This window comes from Hemiscyllium ocellatum, chromosome 46 (genome assembly GCF_020745735.1).
Source record: "Hemiscyllium ocellatum isolate sHemOce1 chromosome 46, sHemOce1.pat.X.cur, whole genome shotgun sequence".
Lineage (NCBI taxonomy): Eukaryota > Metazoa > Chordata > Chondrichthyes > Orectolobiformes > Hemiscylliidae > Hemiscyllium > Hemiscyllium ocellatum.
Window position 1 is genome coordinate 5939313 of NC_083446.1, and position 23705 is coordinate 5963017.

At 48.7% G+C, this 23705-nt stretch overlaps 1 protein-coding gene across 4 annotated transcripts in view; it reads left to right on the top strand.

The window, feature by feature from the left end:
• LOC132836354 (pecanex-like protein 3) overlaps nt 1-23705 on the top strand; it is a 66932-nt gene that overhangs the window by 11724 nt on the left and 31503 nt on the right. For 3 of the 4 annotated variants that reach the window (XM_060855822.1, XM_060855823.1, XM_060855824.1), the window contains exons 7-16: nt 3603-3732; nt 8658-8827; nt 10558-10654; nt 11626-11761; nt 13258-13418; nt 16652-16805; nt 18600-18632; nt 19348-19519; nt 21623-21733; nt 22060-22151. In XM_060855822.1, coding sequence (XP_060711805.1) covers nt 3603-3732; nt 8658-8827; nt 10558-10654; nt 11626-11761; nt 13258-13418; nt 16652-16805; nt 18600-18632; nt 19348-19519; nt 21623-21733; nt 22060-22151 — 1256 coding nt within the window. The remainder of the gene's footprint in view (nt 1-3602; nt 3733-8657; nt 8828-10557; nt 10655-11625; nt 11762-13257; nt 13419-16651; nt 16806-18599; nt 18633-19347; nt 19520-21622; nt 21734-22059; nt 22152-23705) is intronic. The other variant, XM_060855825.1, reaches the window with a different exon arrangement.

The window sequence follows — 23705 nt, forward strand, 5'->3', positions numbered from 1 at the left end:
GGGTTTGCTGGGAGTGGGGTAGTGGTGGGCGGGGGTTGGGGGGGTGGAGACGGCAAACACACACCTGTTTACGATCCTGTCAGAGTGTGATCTCTCTCCACAGCTTGTCTCGCCAGCCATGCCCGCCACTTCACTCTCTCCCTCCCTCCCTCCACTTGCCCTCTTTATTTCCGCCTGTTCTGTCAGATTTCTGTGTAAGCCCCCAACCCGCCCCAGTTCCCTCCTGCTCTTGAAACTCCCATGAGGTTTTGCGAAGAGGCGTCTCTTTCTGTTCTTCCCGCTGTAAGTGATTGACAAGGCACATTCCCATTTCTCCGGCAGTTCCCCCCTGGGGCGAGGGTGACTTGCTTTTGGGTGATGGAGGGGTGATCCTCCATTAGAGAATCCCTACAGTGGGGAAACACTTGGCCCATCGAGTCCGCACCGACCCTCACCAACCAGACCCATTCCCCTGCCCTATTACTTTATATTACCCCTGATTAATCCAACCTAACCTGCACATCCCTGGACACTATGGGACAATTTAGCACGGCCAATCCACCCTAACCTGCACGTCCCTGGCACTATGGGATAATTTAGCACAGCCAATCCACCCTAACCTGCACATCCCTGGGCACTATGGGACAATTTAGCACGGCCAATCCACCCTAACCTGCACATCCCTGGGCACTATGGGACAATTTAGCACGGCCAATCCACCCTAACCTGCATATCTTTGGACTGTGGGTGGAAACCAGAGCACCCGGAGAAACCCCGCAGACACGGTGGGAACCTGCAAACTCCACACAGTCACCTGAGGGTGGGATCGAACCCGGGTTCCTGGCGCCGTGGGGCAGCAGTGCTAACCACTGAGCCACCGTGCTGACCTAAGTGCGTGCTGAGGCATGTGATTCCCATGGGGATGTTACTTTTTGTTCAGGATGTCCCTGGTCGTTTCCTCTGCTGTCCTAGTGACGATTACGGAGCAGGGAGTAGAGAGCACTTGCTTCAGGAGTCTTTAAAATCTGATTGAAGATTTGTAGCTCGGGTATCCGTTGTTGTGGTTCTGCTCGCCAAGCTGGAAGTTTTTGCTGCAAACGTTTCGTTCCCTGGCTAGGGAACATCATCAGTGCTGTTGGAGCCTCGTGTGAAGCGCTGCTTTGATGTTTCTTCCGGTATTTATGTTGGTTTGTTCTTGCTGCTTCCGGGTGTCAGTTTCAGCTGCAGTGATTTGTATGTGGGGTCCAGGTCGATGTGTCTGTTGATGGAGTTTGGGGATGAATGCCATGCTTCTAGGAATTCTCTGGCTGTTCTCTGTCTGGCTTGTCCTATGATAGTGGTGTTTTCCCAGTCAAATTCATGTTGCTGGTTGTCTGAGTGTATGGCTACTGGAGATAGCTGGTCGTGTCATTTTGTGGCTAGCTGATGTTCATGGATGCGGATTGTTAGCTGTCTTCCTGTTTGTCCTATATAGTGTTTTGTGCAGTCCTTGCATGGTATTTTGTAAACTACGTTAGTTTGGCTCATGCTGGGTATTGGGTCCTTTGTTCTAGTGAGTTGTTGTCTGAGCGTGGATGTTGGCTTGTGTGCTGTTATGAGTCCTAAGGGTCGTAGTAATCTCGGGACTCATAGCAGAGGCAGTTATGCAAAGGTTAGAACATACAGCCATACCACAAATCCAACCCAAACTCTGGATCAGATATGTTGATGACACCTTTGTAATCATCAAAAACACAGATATAGAAAAAACACACCGAATCATCAACGCCACACTCACAGGAATCCGATTCACACGAGAAGAGGAAAAGGATAGCCAACTCCCATTCCTAGACGTGTTAGTAGAGAGAACACCCAACGGAGAATTCACCACAAGGGTACACAGGAAACCAACACACACAGACCAAGTCTTAAACTATGAAAGTAACCACCCCAACACACACAAACGAAGCTGCATCAGGACACTATTCAACCGGGCCACAACACACTGCAGTACACCAGAACTGCGAAAAGAGGAAGAGGAACATCTATACAAGGTATTCGCCAAAAACGGATACCCACGCAACTTTATCACCAGATGCCTAAGAGATAGACCGAGGAACGAGGACATGCCACAACCAAAAGGACTAGCCACACTACCATACGTCAGGAGCGTCTCAGAACTGACAGCCAGACTACTGCGACCCTTAGGACTCATAACAGCACACAAGCCAACATCCACGCTCAGACAACAACTCACTAGAACAAAGGACCCAATACCCAGCATGAGCCAAACTAACGTAGTTTACAAAATGCCATGCAAGGACTGCACAAAACACTATATAGGACAAACAGGAAGACAGCTAACAATCCGCATCCATGAACATCAGCTAGCCACAAAACGACACGACCAGCTATCTCTAGTAGCCACACACTCAGACAACCAGCAACATGAATTTGACTGGGAAAACACCACTATCATAGGACAAGCCAGACAGAGAACAGCCAGAGAATTCCTAGAAGCATGGCATTCATCCCCAAACTCCATCAACAGACACATTGACCTGGACACCATATACAAACCACTACAGCTGAAACTGACACCCGGAAACGGCAAGAACATCCATCAACAGACACATCGACCTGGACCCCACATACAAATCACTGCAGCTGAAACTGACACCCGGAAACGGCAAGAACATCCATCAACAGACACATCGACCTGGACCCCACATACAAACCACTGCAGCTGAAACTGACACCCGGAAGCGGCAAGAACAAACCAATATAAATACCGGAAGAAACATCAAAGCAGCGCTTCACACGAGGCTCCAACAGCACTGATGATGTTCCCTAGCCAGGGCACGAAAAGTTTGCAGCAAAAACTTCCAGCTCAGGAGTCTTGTCGCAGGCACGCAGGCAATATTTGCCATCATTCCCAAATTATGGAATTGCTCCTGTCCTCCAGGCAGCAACAGAGTTTGCCAAAGTGGGGATGGGGTTGAGAGCGCTGGGGCAACCATTATCACTGTAGAACTCAGATTGGATCCGAATGGGATGAGGTTTGGGAAGCAGCCGCCTCCAATTTCTGTCAAGGATTGTGATGGTCTTCGTGTTGTCTCAGAGGGAACCCTGTGGGAAATTGTCCTCCGGTCTCGAAGCAACATTACGCTGCTCTCTGCTTCCTATCGCTCAGCTGTCCTCTATTCGGTGCTGACTCTGTCCCTTTTGTTCTCTGGGATTCAGTTTTGCTGATGAGCCTGTAGTTTCAAATTCCTCATACATTTGATGAAGAGAGAGAGTGGAGAAACATGGAGGGTCCGCGCTGTCAGAGGGTCGGCGCTGAGGGAGCTCTGCGCTGTCGGAGGGTCGGCGCTGAGGGAGTTCCGCGCTGTCGGAGGGTCAGCGCTGAGGGAGCTCCGCGCTGTCGGAGGGTCGGCGCTGAGGGAGTTCCGCGCTGTCGGAGGGTCAGCGCTGTCCACATCAAAAGATTGATGAACCATTGAACTTACTTCAGTGTGAAGTTAAGCACAATCCTATCCGTCCTGTGAATGGAGCTTTGGGGGAGGAGGGGATTGTTGAACTGGGTTTGGTTTAAACGCTGCTTGTGACGTTGGACTTTTGGTGTGTCCTCCTCACCTGTCCAGCACCAGCTCTGGAAGAGCCTGGGAGACGGGAACTTACCAGCAGTGTGAAGAGGACACAGGCAATGAGACGAAGACACAACGCAGGCAGTAATCCAACACCGCCTCCCTCCATCATGGGCTCACCGCCAAGGTACCGTACTCTGTTACAGCATGGTGGGAGGGGTGCTGGATTGTGGGTGGACTGCTGTTACAGATGCACTCTGGGGCGAGCGAGTCTATTCAGTAATGCAAGTGTGAAGGGACTGCTATAAGAATTGGCATAATCCTGGGAACACCCCTCACTGGGAGTCCTTGACACACAGGGACAACATAGAGTTAGATACTGTGTATAACTACCGTATGGTAAGCAACTAGAGTAGGCTGCTTGACCCTTCAAAACTGCTTCACCATTCATTAAAATCACAGCTGATCTGATTTTAACCTCAAATCTATGTTTCCAGCATATTCCCAATAATGGTTCATCCCCTTGGTCATCAAGAATCTATCTATCTCGGCCTTAAAAATATTTATAGCTTCCTCTACTCTTTTAAAACTGAAAGCAAATCTCCCTTTACTCTCTCAAATGAAAATTAAAGATCCTACCACACTATCGCCATTTAACACTCCCAGGACATGGACAATATAGAACATTACAGCGGAGTACAGGCCCTTCCGCTCTCGATGTTGTGCCGACCTGTGGAACCAATCTGAAGCCCATCTAACCGACACTATTCCATTTTCATCTGTATGTTTATCCAATGACCATTTAAATGCCCTTAAAGTTGGCGAGTCTACAACTGTTGCAGACAGTGCTCTCCATGTCCCTACTACTCTCTGAGTAAAGAAATTACCTCTGACATCTGTCCTATATCTATCACCCCTCAATTTTAAGCTATGTCCCCTCATGCTAGCCATCATCATCTGAGGAAATGATCCTCTGATCATCTTGTATGTCTCTATCAAGTCACCTCTTTACCTTCTTCCTTTTAATGAAAACAGCCTCAAGTCCCTCAGCCTTTCTTCATAAGACCTTCCCTCCATACCAGGCAACATCCTAGTAAATCTCCTCTGAACTCTTTCCAATGCTTCCACATTCTCCCTATAATGTGGTGACCAGAACTGTACACAGTACTCCAAGTGTGACCACACCAGAATTTAGTACAGCTGCCACATGACCTCATGGCTTCAAAACTCAAACCCTCTCCCAATAAAAACTGACATATCGAAGCCTTCTTAACAACCCTATCAACCTAGGTGCCAACTTTCAGGGATCTATGCACATAGACTCCAAGATCTCTCTGCTCATCTACACTACCAAGAATCTTATCATTAGCCCAGTACTCCTGTTACTCCTTCCAAAGTGAATCACCTCACACTTTTCCACATTAAATTGCATTTGCTACCTTGCAGCCCAGCTCTGCAACTTATCTATGTTCCACTGTAACCTGCAACATTCTTCCACACTATCCACAACTCCACCGACCTTAGTGTCATCCACAAATTTACTAACCCATCCGTCTACACCCTCATCCAGGTCTTTTATAAAAATGACAAACTGAACTCCAGGATGAACATTTCCCATCAACCATCACCCTCTGTCTTCTTTCAGCTAACCAATTTCTGATCCAAGCCACTAAATCACGCTCAATCCCTTGCCTCCATATATCGCACAATAGGCTACCCTGGGGAACCTTATCAAACACTTTACTGAAATCCATACGCACGACATCCACCATTTTACCCTCATCCATCTGTTTGGTCACCTTCTCAAAGAGTTCAATAAGGTTTGTGAGGCACGACCCATCCTTCACAAAACTGTGTTGACTAATCAAATTATTCCTGTCTAGATGATTATAAATCCCATCTCTTATCTTTTCCAACACCTTACCCACAACCGAAGTAAGGCTCGCTGGTCTGTAATTACCAGGGCTGTCTCTACTCCCCTTCTTGAACAAGGGGACAACATTTGCCATCCTCCAGTCTTCTGGCACTGCTCCTGTGGACAATGACGACATAAAGATCAAAGCCAAAGACTCGGCAATCTCCTCCCTAGCTCCCCAGAGAATTCTAGGATAAATCCCATTTGGCCCAGGGGACTTTTCTATTTCTGCACTTTCCAGAATTGCTAACATCTTCTCCTTATGAACCTCAATCCCGTAATAGCCCGTATCTCAGTATTCTCCTTGACAACATTGTCTTTTCCCTGTGTGAATACTGACGAAAAATATTCATTTAGCACCTCTCCTATCTCTTCGGACTGTATGCACAACTTCCCACTACTGTCCTTAACAGGCTATAATCGTACTCTAGTCATTCTTTTATTCCGGACATACTGAAAGAAAGCTTTAGGGTTTTCCTTGATCCTACCTGTCAAAGACTTGGCATGTTCCCTCATGGCTCCTCTTAACCCTCTCTTTCGGCCCTTCCTGGCTAACTTGTAACTCTCAACTGCCCTAACTGAGCCTTCACGCCTCATCTTTACATAAGCCTCCTTCTTTCTTTCGACAAGAGATACATCTCCTTCCATAAACCGTGGTTCCCTCACTTGACCACTTCCTCCCTGCCTGACAGATACATATGTATCAAGGAGATGCTGTAGCTGTTCCTTGAACAAGCTCCACATTTCAATTATGCCCATCCCCTGCATGGCGTTAGATAGAGAGTAAGTCTGTCTCTATGCTTTTAAAATGGGAGTAAAGCTGCCACATTTACATTGTCCCCATCAAAGAGCCCCAGGACAGGTATAGCATGGGATTATGTATAGCATAAAGCTCCCACATCTGTGTTGTCATGTCGGAGAGTTTTGGCCCTATCTTGTCCTTTTGTCTCATAGTCATACAGCCTGGAAATAAACAGTTTGGTCCAACCAGTCCAGGCTGACCATAATCCCAAACTGAACTAGTCCCACCTGCCTGCTCCTGGCCTATATCCCCTCCAAGCCCTCTCCTATTAATGAGCTTACCCAAATGTGTTGTAACTGTACCCACATTCACCACTTCCTCTGGCGTTCATTCCACACACAAACCACTCTGTGTTTAAAAACAGAAAAGTTGTCCCTCGTGTCCTTTTTAAGTCTACCTCCTCTCACCTTAAAAATATGCCCTCTAGTTTTGAAGTCCTTGCCATTCACCTTATCCCTGCCTCTCATTTAATTAACCTCATTAAAGTCACCCCTCAATCTCCTAGTCTCCAGTGGAAAGAAAAATCCCAGCCAATCCAGTCGATTTTTATAACTCAAACCTTACATTCCTGACTACATCCTGGTAAATCTTTACTGACCCCTCTCCAGTTTAATAATATCCTTCCTATAGCAGGGTGACCAGAACTGCACAAAGTATTCCAGAAGCGGCCTCACCAATGTCCTGTACGACCTCAACATTACGTCCCAACTCCTGTACTCAAAGGACTGAGCAATGAAGGCAAGCGTGCTAGATGCCTTGCTAACTTCAAAGAATTATGTCCCTGAGCCCTTAGGTCTCTCTGTTCTCCACCTCTACCCAGGGCCCTACCATTAATTGTGTTCTCTGCGACTATCTGCATGGGATTGCTGTGAACTGTTGTACTCTGTGGAGGCTTGAACTTTGGGCCCAGACCCACAGATGTGAACCTGCCCTTCATTCAGTATCCTGGCTGACTGGGGAGAATGTGGGTGACCTTTACTATGTAACTGCACAATGCATCACCAGTGCTTCAGATTTAAAATCCTCCGTCTTGTTTTCAAAGCTGTCCATGGTTTGCATCTCTCCCATTCACCGTGACCTTTTTGCAGTCCCAACAGACCCTTTGTGGTTGATGTTGCTCCAATTCTGGCAAACGGTGAATTACTGTACCCTTGACAGCGATGCTTTCAGCTTCCTAGACATTAACATCCCCTCCGAAACCCCCTGCTGATATTTAACACACGCCTTCCAACCAATCCCTTTGCCCAAGCTTGATCACTTGACCTGATATTTCAGTACATAACTCCACTTTAGAATACTTTGTATAATTCTGGTCACCCTGCTAGAGGAAGGATGTTGTTAAACTAGAAAAGATTTGGCACGATGGCTCAGTGGTTAGCCCTGCTGCCTGACAGCTCAAGGGACCCAGATTTGATTCCACCCTCAGGAGACTGTTTGTGTGAAGTGCACATTCTTCCCATTATCTGCCTGGGATTTCCTTCAGGTGTTCCATTTTCTTTTTAGATTATATTCCCTACAGTGTGGAAACAGGCCCTTCGGCCCAACAAGTTCACACTAACCCTCTGAAGAGTAGCCCACCCAGACACATTCCCCTCTGACTAATGCACCTAACACTATGGGCAATTTAGAATGGCCAATTTACCCATCCTGCAAATCTTTGTTTCCTCCCACAGTTCAAAGATGTGCAGGGTTGGGGTGGATTGGCCATGATAAATTGCCCATGGTGTCCATTGATGTGGTGGTGAGGTGGCTTAACCATGGGAAATGCAGAGTTACAGGGATAGGGTCTGGGTGGCGTGCTTTTGGAGAGCTGGTGTAGATCCGATGGGCTGAATAGTCTGCTTCCACACTGTAGGGACTCTATGACACATTTTTAAAAAAAATTCACAAATATGTTGCTGGGAGTGGATGGTTTGAGTCATTAGGAGAGGCTAGATAGATTAGAACCTTATTCCCCAGAACATCACAGGCTCAGGGCTGACCCTGTAGAGGTTTATAAAAACATGAACTGTGTAGCCAGGCCTTTTCCCCAGGGTAGCGGAGTCCAAAACTAGAGGGCACAGGTTTAAGGTGAGAGGTGTAAGATTTATAATGGAACTAAGAGGCAACTTTTTAACGCAGAGAGTGGTGCGTGTCTGGAATGAGGCAGTGGTGGAGGCTGGTATAATGACAACATTTAAAAGACATCTGGATGGGTACATGAATGGGAAGGGTTTAGAGGGATATAGGCCAAATGGGAGTAGATGAATTTAAGATAGTTGGTCATCATGGACGGGTTGGATCGAAGAGTTGGTTTCTGTCCTCTATGACTTTCTGCTGAAACCCCTGGGAAATGCCTCTGATGTGAGATGCTGTGTGTTCGCCGGTTTAATGTTGTGTTGAATTCTCCGTGCAGCCTGCAGGACATCCAGAGGAACCGGACAGCATCACAGTCACGGACACACGCGCTCCCTGCTGCCCTGCACTTTGCCAGCTCGCTGCTGCTCTCTCGGGGCCCTGTGCACGAGGCTTCCAACTTTGACGACACCTCAGACGGAGCAGTTCACTACTTCTATGACGAAGCCGGTAGGTGCTGGTCCATCTCTCGTGGCTTTTTATTCCCGATCTGCTTTTACGGTACCTGAGAATTGTAAGTGCAGCACACATTGACTTGCTTTTTGATATAAGAACCACTACGTGGCAATTTACTCCAGGACCCCTGACTAGGGATGGGGGTTAAGTGTATTGGGTTAATGAGTACACATCAAAATCTACAGCTGAGAAATGCACCATTTAATTGAATAGGTCTATGTGGGGATTTATGTACCATACTGAGCACCTCCCAACCTCTTCAATGCACCTATCAACTTGTCCATTCCTTCCTCTGTTGTGTGTTTATCCATCTTTCCCTTAAATGTATCTATACTGCTCACACCCACCTGTGGTAGTGAGTTCCACATTCTCACCACTGTGTGAACAGGTTACTCCCAAATTGGCCGCCCTGCTATCGGAAGGATATTATTAAGCTGGAGAGGGTTCAGAAGAGCTTGCCCAGGATGTTGACCAGGAATGGCGGGTTTGAGTTATAAGGAGAGGCTGGGACTTCTTTCCCTGAAGTGTCGAAGGTTGAGGGCTGACCTTGTAGAGATTTACAAAACCATGAGGGGGATAGGTGAGGTGAATGGCAGGTGTCTTTTCTCTAGGCTGGGGGATTTCCACATTAGGGGGTATATTTTTAAGGTGACAGGAGAAAGATTTATAAAGGACCTGGGGACAATTTGTTTTATGTAGGATGGTTCACGTGTGGAATGAACTTCCAGAGGAAGTGGTGAATGTGGGTACAGTTAGAATGCTCAAAAGACAATTGGACAAGACATGGATAGGAAAGGGTTTGGAGGGATAAGGCAGGGGCAGGCAGGTCGGATTAGTTTGGTTTGGGATTATGGTCAGCATGGACTGGGAGAGCTGAAGGGTCTGTTCCCATGCTGTGTGGCTGTATGACTATAATCATTCAGTGACTGTCAGTCTTGATCTCCCTCAAAAACTCAACAATATCTCCAATTCTAGCCCAATGCTTCCCAACCTTGTGCACTCTCCCTCTCTGACTCCAAAGAGCCCTCAGTGAGGGTTAACAGAGCGGAAGAGAAGAGAACAAGACCTACTGGGGGAGAAATTGCTTCAAAATACAAGCCTAAAATTTCAGCCTCTGACCTTCTCTTGGGCTCCTGACTCCCTCTTGGGAAGCATTGTTTTGAAATCGATCAGGTCAGCTCCCTTCCTACGCTTCCCTAGGGGTAAAAGCCTGAGTTTGTTCAGTATTTCCTGATAGCTGCTCAGTTCGGGAATGATAATCTTAACCCTTGCACCTGGCTCAATGTTTTCACGTACTTCCCTCAGTCCTTGGCTTAAAGCAGTGTCTTTTCCCAATTTCCCACGTCCACAATCCAGAAACGAAAACGGGTGGTCTTTCCGAGGTGTATGCTGGGTGAATTCCCAATTATTAAAACACTTCTCTCCTCAGATTTAAATCTGCACATACGTGCTGGTCAGGTGAAGGCAGCAATTTGAGATGTACCATGGCAGATGATCGCATTAAGACAGGTCTGCCATGATTGGGTTGAATTGTGGGGCAGGTGGTGAAGTGGAGAGGCTGAATGGCCTCCGTTTATTGCTATAGAAAGATACCGCTGGTTTTAGAGCTGTGACCCCATAAACAAACGGTGGGGCTGTCCCTCTATCTTACTGAGCCACTGATCCTTTGCACTATTAGTCACAATTTACTGACTGCTGTCCCCCTTCCTGTCCTCCCGTTGCAGGCGTCCGCAGGTCCTACACCTTTGGCCCGACGGGTGGTGGCTACGAGAATCCAGTGGGCCAGCAAGTGAGCCTGGAGCATATCTCCAACAACGCATGGCAAGTTACACACCGTCTCCCGTGTCCTCCTGCAATGTCACCCACTCAGATCTCCTGTTTCCTTCCCCCGTGCCTTGTCCTCAGGATTTCCTGAGTGAGGTGCCGTGATTCCGTGTGTGGGCGATTCAGCCCCTCGAGCCTGCTGGGCCGTTGGATAAGGGTGTAACCGATCTGGCTGTGATCCCAGCTCACGTCCTTGGCCATTGCCCAGTCTGCCCTTTGCTTCTTGGCTGACGAGGGGGTACGTCTGTCTCTGTCATAAGTGTGTTCCACTCACCTCTCTGTTGAAATCCCAATGGACCCAACTTGTCCCATGAGGTGACCTTCCTGCTGTTTCCATCCCCCTCCAACCGCCTCCTCCACCAGATATTCGTTGCAGATGCACAGCAGGATCCCACAGCATGGGGGCAGTTCCAGCAGCAGAACTGCTGGCCCTGGGCTCTGCGAGAAAACTCCCTCTCCCCTCCTCCTCCGACAGTTGTGGGATATTTGAAGCTCTGTTCAAAGTTCCATCTGACTTGCGGCACCACCAACCCTAACCCGACGGCCTAGTGACGTTACCGGTGGCCTGTTAATCCAGAGACCCAGTTGGCGTTCTTAAGGACCCGGTTCAAATCCCGCCACGGCCAATGTGGAATTTGAATTCAGTAAAAATCTGGAATTAAGAATTTAATGATGACCACGAATCAGTTATCGATTGTCAGGGAGAAACCCATCACTGATGTCCTTTAGGGAAGGAAGCTGTCATCCTTACCTGGTCTGGGCCTACATGTGACTCCAGACCCACAGCGATGTGGTTGATGCCGAACTGCCCCCCTCTTGGATGGACAGTAAATGCCAGCTCAGCCAAGGACACTGTCACCTGGTGAATGAATGACAGCCCGTCCCCACCCCTCCAACATTTTGGCACCATTCATGTTCCAGAAATCTGCTGAGTATTAACTGCGCTTTCTCTTTTCTGTGTGATCCAGGGATCATCAGTCCCACTCTTCCAGCTTCACCTCTGCCGACGCTCCAGAGGGAATGCCAGCGCTGTCGCTCCTCCAGCCCCGGCCTGTGGTACTCCAGGGAATGCAGGTCCGTAATGTGCCCTTGGAGATTCCTGAGGTAATTGAGGTTCAGTGCAGATTAAAAGTAGCCTCTTTCACATTGCTTTCCTCCTTTGTGTGTCGCAGCGTGACGTGTTGACCTTCTGTGTTTCCTTGTTTTGTGAGCCGGATAGGTTATTTGACTGCAGTGGGTATTACGCCATGGTATAGATAGTCTCTCCCCTCCACCGTCCTGGTGATCACGCGCTGGCCCCTAGGTAAGGCAAGTACGGTAGCATGTAATTGTGGCAAATGGAGCAACAGTCCCTTTGATCTCCTGCACTTTCCAGTTCAACATAAAGTTGCTGGACGTTGGAGATCTTGGCATTCCTGAGCAACGTGGCCATCCATCACAACAGAACGGGAGGGGACCCCTACAGCGCCTTCCTCCTGTTCTGCCATTCGGTTTGATTAGAATCTGAATTCAATCCACACGCCTTTGTTTAATAACTCTCAACTTGTCGTTGGACAAGGCTATTATTTTGTTTAATCTGGGCTTAAATTTTCGGTTAATGGCCACCCCTAGTCACTCCTCTATATTGGGGAGACGGGCCGCCTACTTGCAGAACGCTTCAGGGAACACCTCTGGGACGCCCGGACCAACCACCCCGTGGCTCAACACTTTAACTCACCCTCCCACTCCACCGAAGACATGCAGGTCCTTGGCCTCCTCCATCGCCAGAACATAACAACACGACGGTTGGAGGAAGAGCGCCTCATCTTCCACCTGGGAACCCTCCAACCACAAGGGATGAACTCAGATTTCTCCAGTTTCCTCATTTCCCCTCCCCCCACCTTGTCTCAGTCGATTCTCTTGAACTCAGCACCGCCCTCCTAACCTGCAATCCTCTTCCTGACCTCTCCCCCCCCCACCCCACTCCGGCCTATCACCCTCACCTTGACCTCCTTCCACCTATCACATCTCCATCGCCCCTCCCCCAAGTCCCTCCTCCCTACCTTTTATCTTAGCCTGCCTGGCACCCTCTCCTATTCCTGATGAAGGGCTCCGGCCCGAAACGTTGAATCTCCTGTTCCTTGGATGCTGCCTGACTTGCTGTGCTTTAACCAGCAACACACTTTCACCCCTAGTCACAACAGTGTTTAGGGTGGAGGTTGTGGCTTGTGGGTGGGCCAGTATTCATTGCCCTTTGAGAAGGTATGCCCCTGACCATACCCCTGCCTCTAACAATTAGGTCACTGCCTCCACTCAACCATGCGCCCATTTTGACTCTCCTCACCAAAGGGGAAATAGCTTCCCCTTTCTCGATCAAAGCACCTTTTAAACCTCGTGTACTTGAGAATCCACGGTCAGTAACGTAAACCCAGTGTAGCTCAGTCGCATGCTGTCAGATTGAGTGGCAAATGTCTCTCTTCCCATTTCCATTTCATCCCAGGATAAATCGCTAAGCACAGACAGCAGCATGTCAAATAATCTCTGCTCCTTGTTTGTTTTTCTTTCTTTCTTTCTTTCTTTCTTGTTTTTCTTTATTTTTGGGGGAAAAAAATAATTCCCAGTTGGATTTTCTGGATCAGGAATCTCTCCACGAATCCCAGGAAAACACGCTCATGATTGAAGAGAAGAGCAGGAACAAGCAGTACTACAAATTCTGGCTGCTGCCCTGGAAGTGGATGCGAATCCGTTACGACAGACTGGCACTGCAGGCTTTGTTGGACAGGTTTGGTGGGAAGGGAGGGGAATCGCGACCTGTACTGAGTGCCTTTGAAACATATAGAACATAGAAAAGTACAGCACAGAACAGGCCCTTTGTCCCACGATTTTGTGCCGAGATTTAATCCTAATGTAAAATATAGTAACAGCCTACGCACTCCTCAACTCGCTGCTACCCCTGTGCATGTCCAGCAGTCACTTAATTGTCCCTAATGACTCTGCTTCCACACCACAGCTGGCAACACATTCCATGCATTCACAACTCTCTGCGTAAAGAACCTACCTCTGATGTCTCCTTTATACCTTCCTCCTAATATCTTCAGACTATGACTTCTCGTACCAGTCAATCCTGCCCTGGGGAAATGTCTCTGGCTATTGAGGACTTGGAGAAGCTGGCAGACCCAGTAGTTTGTACCCCACTGCCCAGCCATTGATGCTAATTTCAAACACCCGCTCTTGCGGGAATTGCGGCTGGATTTCCATCTCTGAATCCCTAATGGAAACCACTTATTTAGTCACTCTCTCCGACTTAGAAGTGCTGCGTCGGCCTCAAAGGCCGATGGAGCATCTTGTGGACGTGAAGGCCGCTTTAGCAATGCACGTCTTGCTCCACATTAGGACGAACCCAGCTCTGAGCCTCTCGATGGAAGACCCTGCATTTGTGTGGCACTCCTCCAGACTGCCCACGGTGCCTTCGCAGCCAAAGTGGCATTGTAATGTCAGAATCACAGGAGTGCAGCAGCTAGGAGGAGGCCATTTGGCCCACCGTGTGTGTGCTGTCTCGCTGAGGCACTCTCTCTGTAACCCTGGATATGTGTCCTTTTCAAATAACCGTCAAATTCCCCTTTCAAATACCCCACAGTTGAATCAGCCTTCACTAAACCTCCCAACCCTGAACTTGTGTGAAAAATATTTTCCTCATATCTTTATTTTTGTTTCTTTCATTAATTAATTTGAAACCGCGCTGTCTTAAGACCATAGGAGTGGAAGTAAGGCCATTTGGCCCATCGAGTCCACTCTGCCATTCAATCATGGCTGATGGGCATTTCAACTTCACTTACCTGCATTCTCCCTGGAGCCCTTAATTCCTCAAGACATCAAGAATCTATCAATCTCTGCCTTGAAGACATTTAGCGTCCCGGCCTCCACTGCACTCTGCGGCAATGAATTCCACAGACCCACCACTCTCTGGCTGAAGAAATGTCTCCGCATTTCTGTTCTGAATTTACCCCCTCTAATTTTAAGGCTGTGTCCACGGGTCCTAGTCTCGTCGCCTAATGGAAACAATTTCCTAGCGTCCACCCTTTCCAAGACCGTTAACTTGTAAGTTTCTATTAAGTCTCCCCTTAATCTTCTAAACTCCAATGAATACAATCCCAGGATCCTCAGCCGTTCCTCGTATGTTAGACCTACCATTCCAGGGATCATTCGTGTGAATCTCCGCTGGACACGTTCCAGTGCCAGTATGTCCTTCCTGAGGTGTGGGGGCCAAAACTGAATACAGTACTCCAAATGGGGCCTAACCAAAGCTTTATAAAGTCTCAGTAGCACAGCGGTGCTTTTATATTCCAACCCTCTTGAGATAAATGACAACATTGCATTCGCTTTCTTAATCACGGACTCAACCTGCATGTTTACCTTTAGAGAATTCTCGACTAGCACTCCCAGATCCCTTTGTACTTTGGCTTTACGAATTTTCTCACCGTTTAGAAAGTAGTCTATGCTTTTATTCTTTTTGCCAAAGTGCAAGACCTTGCATTTGCTCACGTTGAATTCCATCAGCCATTTCCTGGACCACTCTCCCAAACTGTCTAGATCCTTCTGTAGCCTTCCCACTTCCTCAGTACTACCTGCCTGTCCACCTAACTTCGTATCATCGGCAAACTTCGCTAGAATGCCCCCAGTCCCTTCATCCAGATCATTAATATATAATGTGAACAGCTGTGGCCCCAACACTGAACCCTGCGGGACACCGCTTGTCACCGGCTGCCATTCCGAAAAAGAACCTTTTATCCCAACTCTCTGCATTCTGTCAGACAGCCAATCCTCAATCCATCCCAGTAGCTCACCTCGAACACCATGGACCCTCACCTTGTTCCATGTGGCACCTTATCAAAGGCCTTTTGGAAGTCTAGATAGACCATATCCACTGGGTTTCCCTGGTCTAACCTACTTGTCACCTCTTCAAAGAATTCCAACAGGTTTGTCAGGCATGACCTCCCCTTACTAAATCCATGTTGACTTGTTTTAATCAGATTCTGCTCTTCCAAGAATTTAGAAACCTCATCCTTAATGATGGATTCTAGAATTTTACCAACAACTGAGGTTAGGCTAATTGGCCTATAATTTTCCATCTTTTGTCTTGATCCTTTCTTGAACAAGGGGGTGACAACAGCGATCTTCCAATCATCCGGGACTTTCCCTGACTCCAATGACTCCTGAAAGATTACAACCCAATGCCTCTGCTACTTCCTCAGCCACCTCTCTTGATTGCTGTCACTTAACAAGCGGTAACCTTTCCTCCCTTTTACTTTGTCCCCATGATTTTTGAATACTTTGATCAGATCTCCTCTCAGCCTTCTGTTGTAACTGAAATTCCTCACTCAGCCATTCCTGTGAACTCTCCTGCACTCTTTCCACGCCCTTCTTGTATCGAGGCATTCAGAACTGAATACGGTACTCCAGTGGCCTTTTCCTCCATGACTATAAAACAGCAATATGGTGTTGGTTGAGAGATGGATATCAGTGAGTGCTCTGGTGTGGATGCAGGAGTGCAGCATTCCCTCATTGCCAGCGTACTCCCCTCCTGCTGTGCAGTAAAGTGCGATCCTGGAGGGGAGAGAGCTGCTGCACTGTTTGAGCGGAGGTTGGCACAGTCGCTGAGACTCCTGGTTTCTCACTGCGTGGGTACACTACTTGGGCCTTGAAGCTGTCCGGCTTACCAGTCTGATACCGGCTTTCAAAAACACAATCCCAGCATTTCCCTGCTGACCTCTGGTGCCGGGCAGGAACGGCACTCCACTCCTTGGTGCCCACACTCTCCAGGGCTGGCTGGCACCTCAGGAGTCTGGCTGGTGAGTGTGTCTCGTTCACAAGCCTGACCCTAGCACTGTCCCCTCCCCGCACCGCCAGGGAAAGGGGCTGAAGCTCGTTTCCATTTCTACCCTGTCCGTTCCTTTCTGTCCCCCTCCGCCCAGCAATTCTCCTTGACCTTCTGTATGTCGTTCTGTCTCTCTGCAGAAACCGTCAGGCCCATGAGAACGTGGTCGCTGTCAGCCTGGCTGCCTTAGTGGCTTTCCTGGGCTTCATGCTTCTCCTCGAGGGCTTCTTCAGGGACATCTGGGTGTTCCAGTTCTGCCTGGTCATTGCCAGCTGCCAGTACTCCCTGCTGAAGGTAACGTCCCCAACGCGGGTTGGATCGACGCGTAGAGACAGATCCCGACTCCCTGACCAGCACCTCTGTCCTTGGCCAGCTTCCTTCCAAGATGGCCGACCTTCCACTCTTGACGCAAGGCAGAAGCATTTCACAGGGCAGGACAGCAAGGCATCTTGGGATCAGTGACCAGAGGGGCAGAAAGATGGCAACACCGAAGTGGTGAATTCTCCAGAGGAATTCCGGAGCTCAGGACCGTGTAATTGTTACGTCCCCCAATGGAGGAGTGATTGTGTAAACATCCGGAATTGGGGGTGTGCAGAGACCTATGGGGCTGGGTGAGGTTTCTGAGTATCTGCAGTACAGGATGTTCTGCTGTACCACACACTTTGTCAACACGACTTCGCTGTGACACGATTGACAAATTGGGGCTGCTGTTTCTGTAGCGTGAACCTCTAAAAAGGCGTGTTGGCTGTAACGCAATTGCATCAGCAACCCTTTTAGCACTGTTTCTAAAGCGCGATGTTTCTATAACGCGGGGTTGTGCAAGAACACGACCGTCATGTTATAGAAGAACTGACTGTATACGTTTCCAGCTTGCCTTTTGAGTTTGCCCTAGTTGTTGAGCTGGTGCCTCTTGAAAAAGGCTGTTTTATGTTCCCTTTGTTTTGATTTTGAAAGAGCCAAGGGGGGCACCTTTCGTTTCAGTGAGAAGCTTCGGGGAGGGGGGCGGCGGTTACATGAGCAATTTGGAAATGAAGTATTTCCAGATTTCAAGTCTGTGAGGAAAGCAGGTGATCAAGATTAGGTGCAAGTCAGAATATGGGGCAGTAGAGGTTTATCTGGTCTCAAGTTTGCCAATGATGAGGGATTCCAGGAAATTCTAACTCCCGTACCCAACGCGATGTTGTTTATCTCTGTTTATTTCTTCTTTTGTGAGGAAGATTGTGAGGCTCTGTTAGCAGGCAGTCCACAGAGTGACTGGTACAGTCTGGATTCCAAAGGAATTCTAGAACTTGGATTCAGTGATGGAGGAGGAATGGGCACGGTGTATTACCATGAGCTCGCTCGCTGCCGTTAGCCTCCTTGTTGGCATCCTGAAGGTAATGCCTGTAGCAGCCATGTTAGATACATTGCCTGTTACGCTGTACATGGGCCCAGCTTGGATGTGCATCTCATCGTCACTGGGGCAGATTTCTCCCATGGACTGCTCACCACACAGGAGTGACTGGGAGAGATGCTAAACTTGGGCATCGCTAGCAACATCCATATCCCAAGTCTGAAAGACCAGAGAAAAAGCTGTCTGGTAGCATGGAGGTAGAGCTGCACCTCATTTCTCCTGCAGTAAATCAGTCTGATGAATTGTCAGTGCTGTTGGTTCTCTGTGTTTTTATTCAGCACACAACCTGCTGATGTGGGTTTGACCGATCAGTTTTCTCAATTTTCTATGGCCTCTCTCCCGATTAATTTTATTCTTGATCGAAAAGTGTGGTGCTGGAAAAGCACAACTGGTCAGGCAGCATCCGAGGAGCAGGAGAGTCGGGATGAAGAGATTACGCTCGAAATGCCGATTTTCCTGCTGCTCGGATGCTGCCTGACCTGCTATGCTTTTCCGGCACCCCACTCGACTCTGATCTCCGGCATCTGGAATCCTCACTTTCTCCCTGTTTATTCTTGATGGTTTGAAAATATATCCTCTCGAGCTGCAGGGGGACCCTGCTCTCCCTTCCTCTCTGTCTGCAAACGTGCTTCAAGGAGTATACATTTATTTATGTTTAAAACTGATGGTCATGTGCTTTTATTTTTATTTTCCAGAGTGTTCAGCCTGATGCAGCCTCTCCGATGCATGTGAGTAATGTGAATCAAACTTGCATTGCTGTGGCGCCTTTCACAGCCCCTCGATGTGCCTTACAGCCAATGATGTTGGAGTTATTAACACATGACTGCTGTAATGTAGGAAATGTGGCAGCATGTTCCAACAGACAATAATGTGACCATTCCCCATATCATCCGTTCTGGATGTTGATTGAGGGATAAATATTCCCAAGGGGAAATTCTCCTTTTCTTTGGAATGCAGGCCAGAGCATCTCCCTCACAATCCCGAGAGAGTGGATTGCAATCTTCAGCATCTCACCTAAAAGACAGTGCCTCTGACAGTGCCATTCTCCCTCAGTGCTGTGTATCAGTTGCATGTAGAGGTCTCTGGAATGGGATTTGAACACAGAACTCAGGGATGCTACCCTCTGAGCCACAGCTGACCTTCGGGCGTGAGTCAGGAATTTGAAATGATTTGAGGAATTGTGCAGCTTTCCCTCAATTCCAGAGTCCTGCACTCCTTCCCATTGATTATCCCAGCGCTGTGCTGTTTGCGATCGTTCGTGCTGAACTCTCACTTTGAGCAACCCACTTGCTGTGCGGCTCAGTCTGGCCCCTGGGGTTGGGACACCCAGCGATGTATAACGCGGAGGGTGGGGCTGGTGGAGTTGTCCTGTGATTCGGTGTTTGCACATGAGAGAGAGAGAGAGAGAGCTGTGATCTGATCTGATCTGTGAATCTCCCACAGGGTCACAACTGGATCATCGCATACAGCCGGCCAGTCTACTTCTGCATGTGCTGCGCCATGATCTGGCTCTTTGACTTTGGCAGCCAGAGCAGCCACCTCCAGCCCATCAGCCTGTACGGGATCACTCTCTTCTCTGCTCAGTCCTTTGCCTGTGCTCGGGACGTGGTGATCGGTGAGTTTATCTCTATTTATTACTGTATTGGGTTAACCGGGTGTTCAGCCCAACCGGTTCATGCTTCCCGCGAACCTTCTCATAGTCTTGTTGGTGCTTCCTCCCACGCGTGTTTGTCCAGATTCCAGTTCCTGTCCTTGGGCGATTAACTACACTGTGGTTTATGGAGGTGGGTGTTTACACAATCTCTGGCCTCAGGCTGGTATTTGGACCCCCCTCTTCATTGAGATGAGGAGCAGGGATGATCAGTGAACAGCGATTGGCCATCTATCCCATAAGTGCCCACTGTAATAACAGGAGCCAGGAGAGGGCAGTCAGTCTGTTGATCATGTTCTGCCATCAGTTGTGTGAAGGATGATGTACACCTCCCCTCCATTTGACCTACACCTGCCCTCCACATTCCTCAATACACATACCCAATAAAAAAAATCAATCCAGCTCCAACTCAAGAGCTCTAAATGATAATTTCCCTCCTCCACCTCCCCCAATTTCAGATTGCCACTCCCTTCTTTTTGAAATGCTCACATTGATTAATTTTCTTATGACCCCAACTTTTAACAGTTTATTGCCTGCTCCTTTAAGTCTAGGCTCCCCTGTTCTGAACAGGTTTGTTTCATTTTCTTTAAAATGTTGGAAAATTGGCTGCTCAATGATTGTGTGTACCTCATTAATGACATTGGCAACCGATTTGGGCTTGTCATTAGGGCTCATGATGTAGTGCACTTGAGCATCCTGGGATCCTGTGTGTATTAATGAATAGGGCGCTGTTGTTTGCAGACAGTAAGCTCATGTAGACGCACTTTGCCCGTTTCAACTCTCACCAGTAGGTGACGGCCATTCTCTGGTTAATTCCTCAGTACAATGCTTTGATGAACCTGAGTCATTGAGATGTACAGCACGGCAACAGACTCTTCATCCAGCTCGTCCATGCCAACCAGACCTCCTAAGTTAATCTAGTCCCATTTGCCAGCATTTGGCCCATATCCCTCTAAAACCTACCTACTCATATACCCATCCAGATGCCTTTTAAATGTTATAATTATACCAGCTTCCACCACTTTCCCATTCTTTGGGAGTTGTTCTGATGAGTGCAGAACAGGCATAGACAAAATGTCTTGTTCAGCAATACTATCAAACATACTCAAACTATGGAGTTCCTCTAGAATTGACAATATAATCCATTTCATAAATGGGGATTAAATGTGCAACCTTTGATATCCTTCACCATCTTCCACACACTAAATTACTGGTAACATATTTTCCCATCCCCTCCCCAGAGGGAAGTATTACTCTCTGCATCTACTGTCTCTGATATTAGATTAGTGATTCTGCACTGCTCACTCTCAATCCATCCAAGGCTAATATTTCCTTTCTGTAACGTGGTGGCCAGAGGTAAACACTGGGCTGTTTATACCTTCCACCTGGTTTTTAGGTCCTGCACTAGCTCGAAATAAACTAGGCGACATTCCACGTCATTAGATCCCTATATTTTCCACCCTTGCCTTTTTTTTTGAAGCTTTGCTTTGCTTCTTGATATTAATGATGGTTCTCAGGGTCTAGGAGAGACCACAGAGGAGACCTAGCAGAGCAGGCCTGGGGTTGAGGGACTTCTCATGGGGGGAGGGGAAAGAATCTTATCCAAGATGAGAAGTTTAAACGGGCGATTTAATCGAGCTGTTGTGAATCATGAGGTTGTTGGGGTGGGAGGGCAGGGGTTTTAATTGAGTAATAAAGTGAGAAACCTTTTCCAAAGCCAGGAGGGTCAGTAACCAAAGGGGCCCTGGATTGAAGAGAATTGGTGAAAGGGCCAGAGGAGAGGATGGTCATTGCTTTCAGGCTGGGAGGAGTTGTGATCCAGAATGTGCAGCCTAGTGGAAGCTGATTGAGTGTGAATTTTCAAATAGGAATTGTGGAAACACTTGTAAAGGGTATATTTGCAAAGCTGTGAAGCAGGGTGGGTGGGACTAATAGGGCCCCTTTTCAAAGAGCTAGCCAGACTAAGGGCGAAATAGCTGCCTGTGCTTTACGATTTTTGGCAGGGTCGGGTCGGGTCTTGACGCGCGTGATTGCTCGATGTTGAGCTGTGTCTGGTTCTCTTTGCAGTTTTCACGCTGTGTTTTCCGGCCATTTTCCTCCTTGGCCTCCTGCCTCAAGTGAACACTTTCTTCATGTACTTGTTAGAACAGCTGGACATGCATGCCTTTGGAGGCACTGGTAAGTCCTGTCACTTTCAAGCCCACCTTTATGTTTCACGTCTTGTTTGAGCCCTGCGTGTATTGGCTGAGAGCAAGGAGAGAGAGAGAGAATTGCACAGTCCTTTACCTTGCCTTCCACCTTGCTGTTTCCCCTTTGAATTTCTTTCTCTTCCTCCGTCACTGAGATACGAGTGGGATGTCTAACGTCATGACAGAAATGCGCAACTCCGAGGTAGCGCCAAGCCAGCTGGCTGGGAATTGTCACGTGCAGCGTTCTGTTCTGGAGACAAGTTCCAGAGCTCGGCACCTGACCCTAGTTCACACTCTCTCTCATTCTGTTCACAGCTACGACCAGCCCCATGTCTGCTTTCTACAGCTTTGTCCGCAGTCTGCTGGTCGCTGTCCTCCTGTACGGATTCTGCTTCGGGGCTGTGAAGGTAGGTAGGTGGGAGGGAACCGGCTGAGGGAAGGGATTGGGCTGAGCAGTGGGGGAAGTTCGTCCATCACTGGTTGTGTTCATACCTAGCACACAGGAAGATGGTTGAAATTTTTGGACGTTCCGCAGATAGATTCCTCAGGGTAGATGACCTCTAAGTCAGAACCGGAGCTGTTCTCTGATTGCGAATGTTCTGTTTCATTCTCAACTGCTAAAGTTTCGAAGCAGCCCCTGTCCCTGCACTGCAATACTTGAACTGATGAGAGTCAGGTAATGTGCCCACAGGTGCCATGCAGTGATGTTCTCAAACCAGAAAGAATCAAACCATTTACCTTCAATGAATCCCTTACTGTCAACTTCCTGCAAGTTACCAGTAACCAGAAACTGAGCTGTGAACCCCCTCCCCCATAAAAATACTGTGGTTGTAAAAGCAAGTCAGGGACTGGGAATTCTGTGGTGACTGGCTTTCCTCTTCACTCCCAAAGCCACCTCCAAGGCACCGTTCAAGAGCGTAATGGAATGTTCCACTTGTTTGGATGGGTGTGGCTCAAGAAATCCAAGATCAGGCAGACCACTGGGTCCACACCCTATCCACCACCTTCAGCATCTACTCCCTCCACCACCAATGCGCAGCAGCAGCAGTGTGTGCTGTCTACAAGATGCACTGCAGCGACTTAACCAGGCTCTTCGGGCAGCTTCTTCCCAGCTGGTGGCCTTTATAACCTGGAAGGACTGGCTGCAGATTCACCAAGTGCAGGTTCCCCTCCGAGGCCTGTACCACCCAGATGGTAGCTTGATGAATGTCACTGCTTCCGAATCCTGATGCTGAAACCCAGCTGTGGGTTTAACTCCACTCATATGAGATGGTGGTTCCCCAGCACCTTCGCAGAGGCAGCTAGGCAAATGCAGCACATGCAGGCCCTACCAGTGATGCACCAGAATGATAAGCCACAGACAACCGCTTCCACGATCGCCAGGAAGATCACCGACGGACTCGCGACCCCCGCGGCTACCGGGAATGACTACGGTTCTTTCGTCGCCACAACCATTTCCGCCCCTTCGGTTGCCGTCGCCGCAGCCACTTCCGCCCCCACTGACATCACTAACCTGCAGGACCACAACGCCTCAGGTTTCTCCGCCCCCCACGCCGTCTTTCGTCACTACACGTAACCCCGCCCCCACGCTTATTTCCATCACGATGCTTGACCCCGCCCCCACACCGAGCAACGTCACCACGTCCAACCCCGCCCCTACGCCGATCTCTGTCCCCGCCCCTAACCCCGCCCCCACCCCCAGCTCCAGTCCCACACCAGGTCCTAGCTCCCAGCCCTGCCGTGTCTTCACCATCCCTCCAGATCTCCCCCTCTCTGAGGATGAAAGATCAGTCCTCAGCAGAGGCCTCACCTTCATTCCCCTACGCCCTCAGATCAATGAGTTCAACACACGGCGAGATATTGAACAATTCTTCCGCCGCCTTCGCCTCCGTGCCTACTTTCACAACCAAGACTCCTGCCCACCCTCTGACGACCCCTTCTCCCACCTCCAACGCACCCCA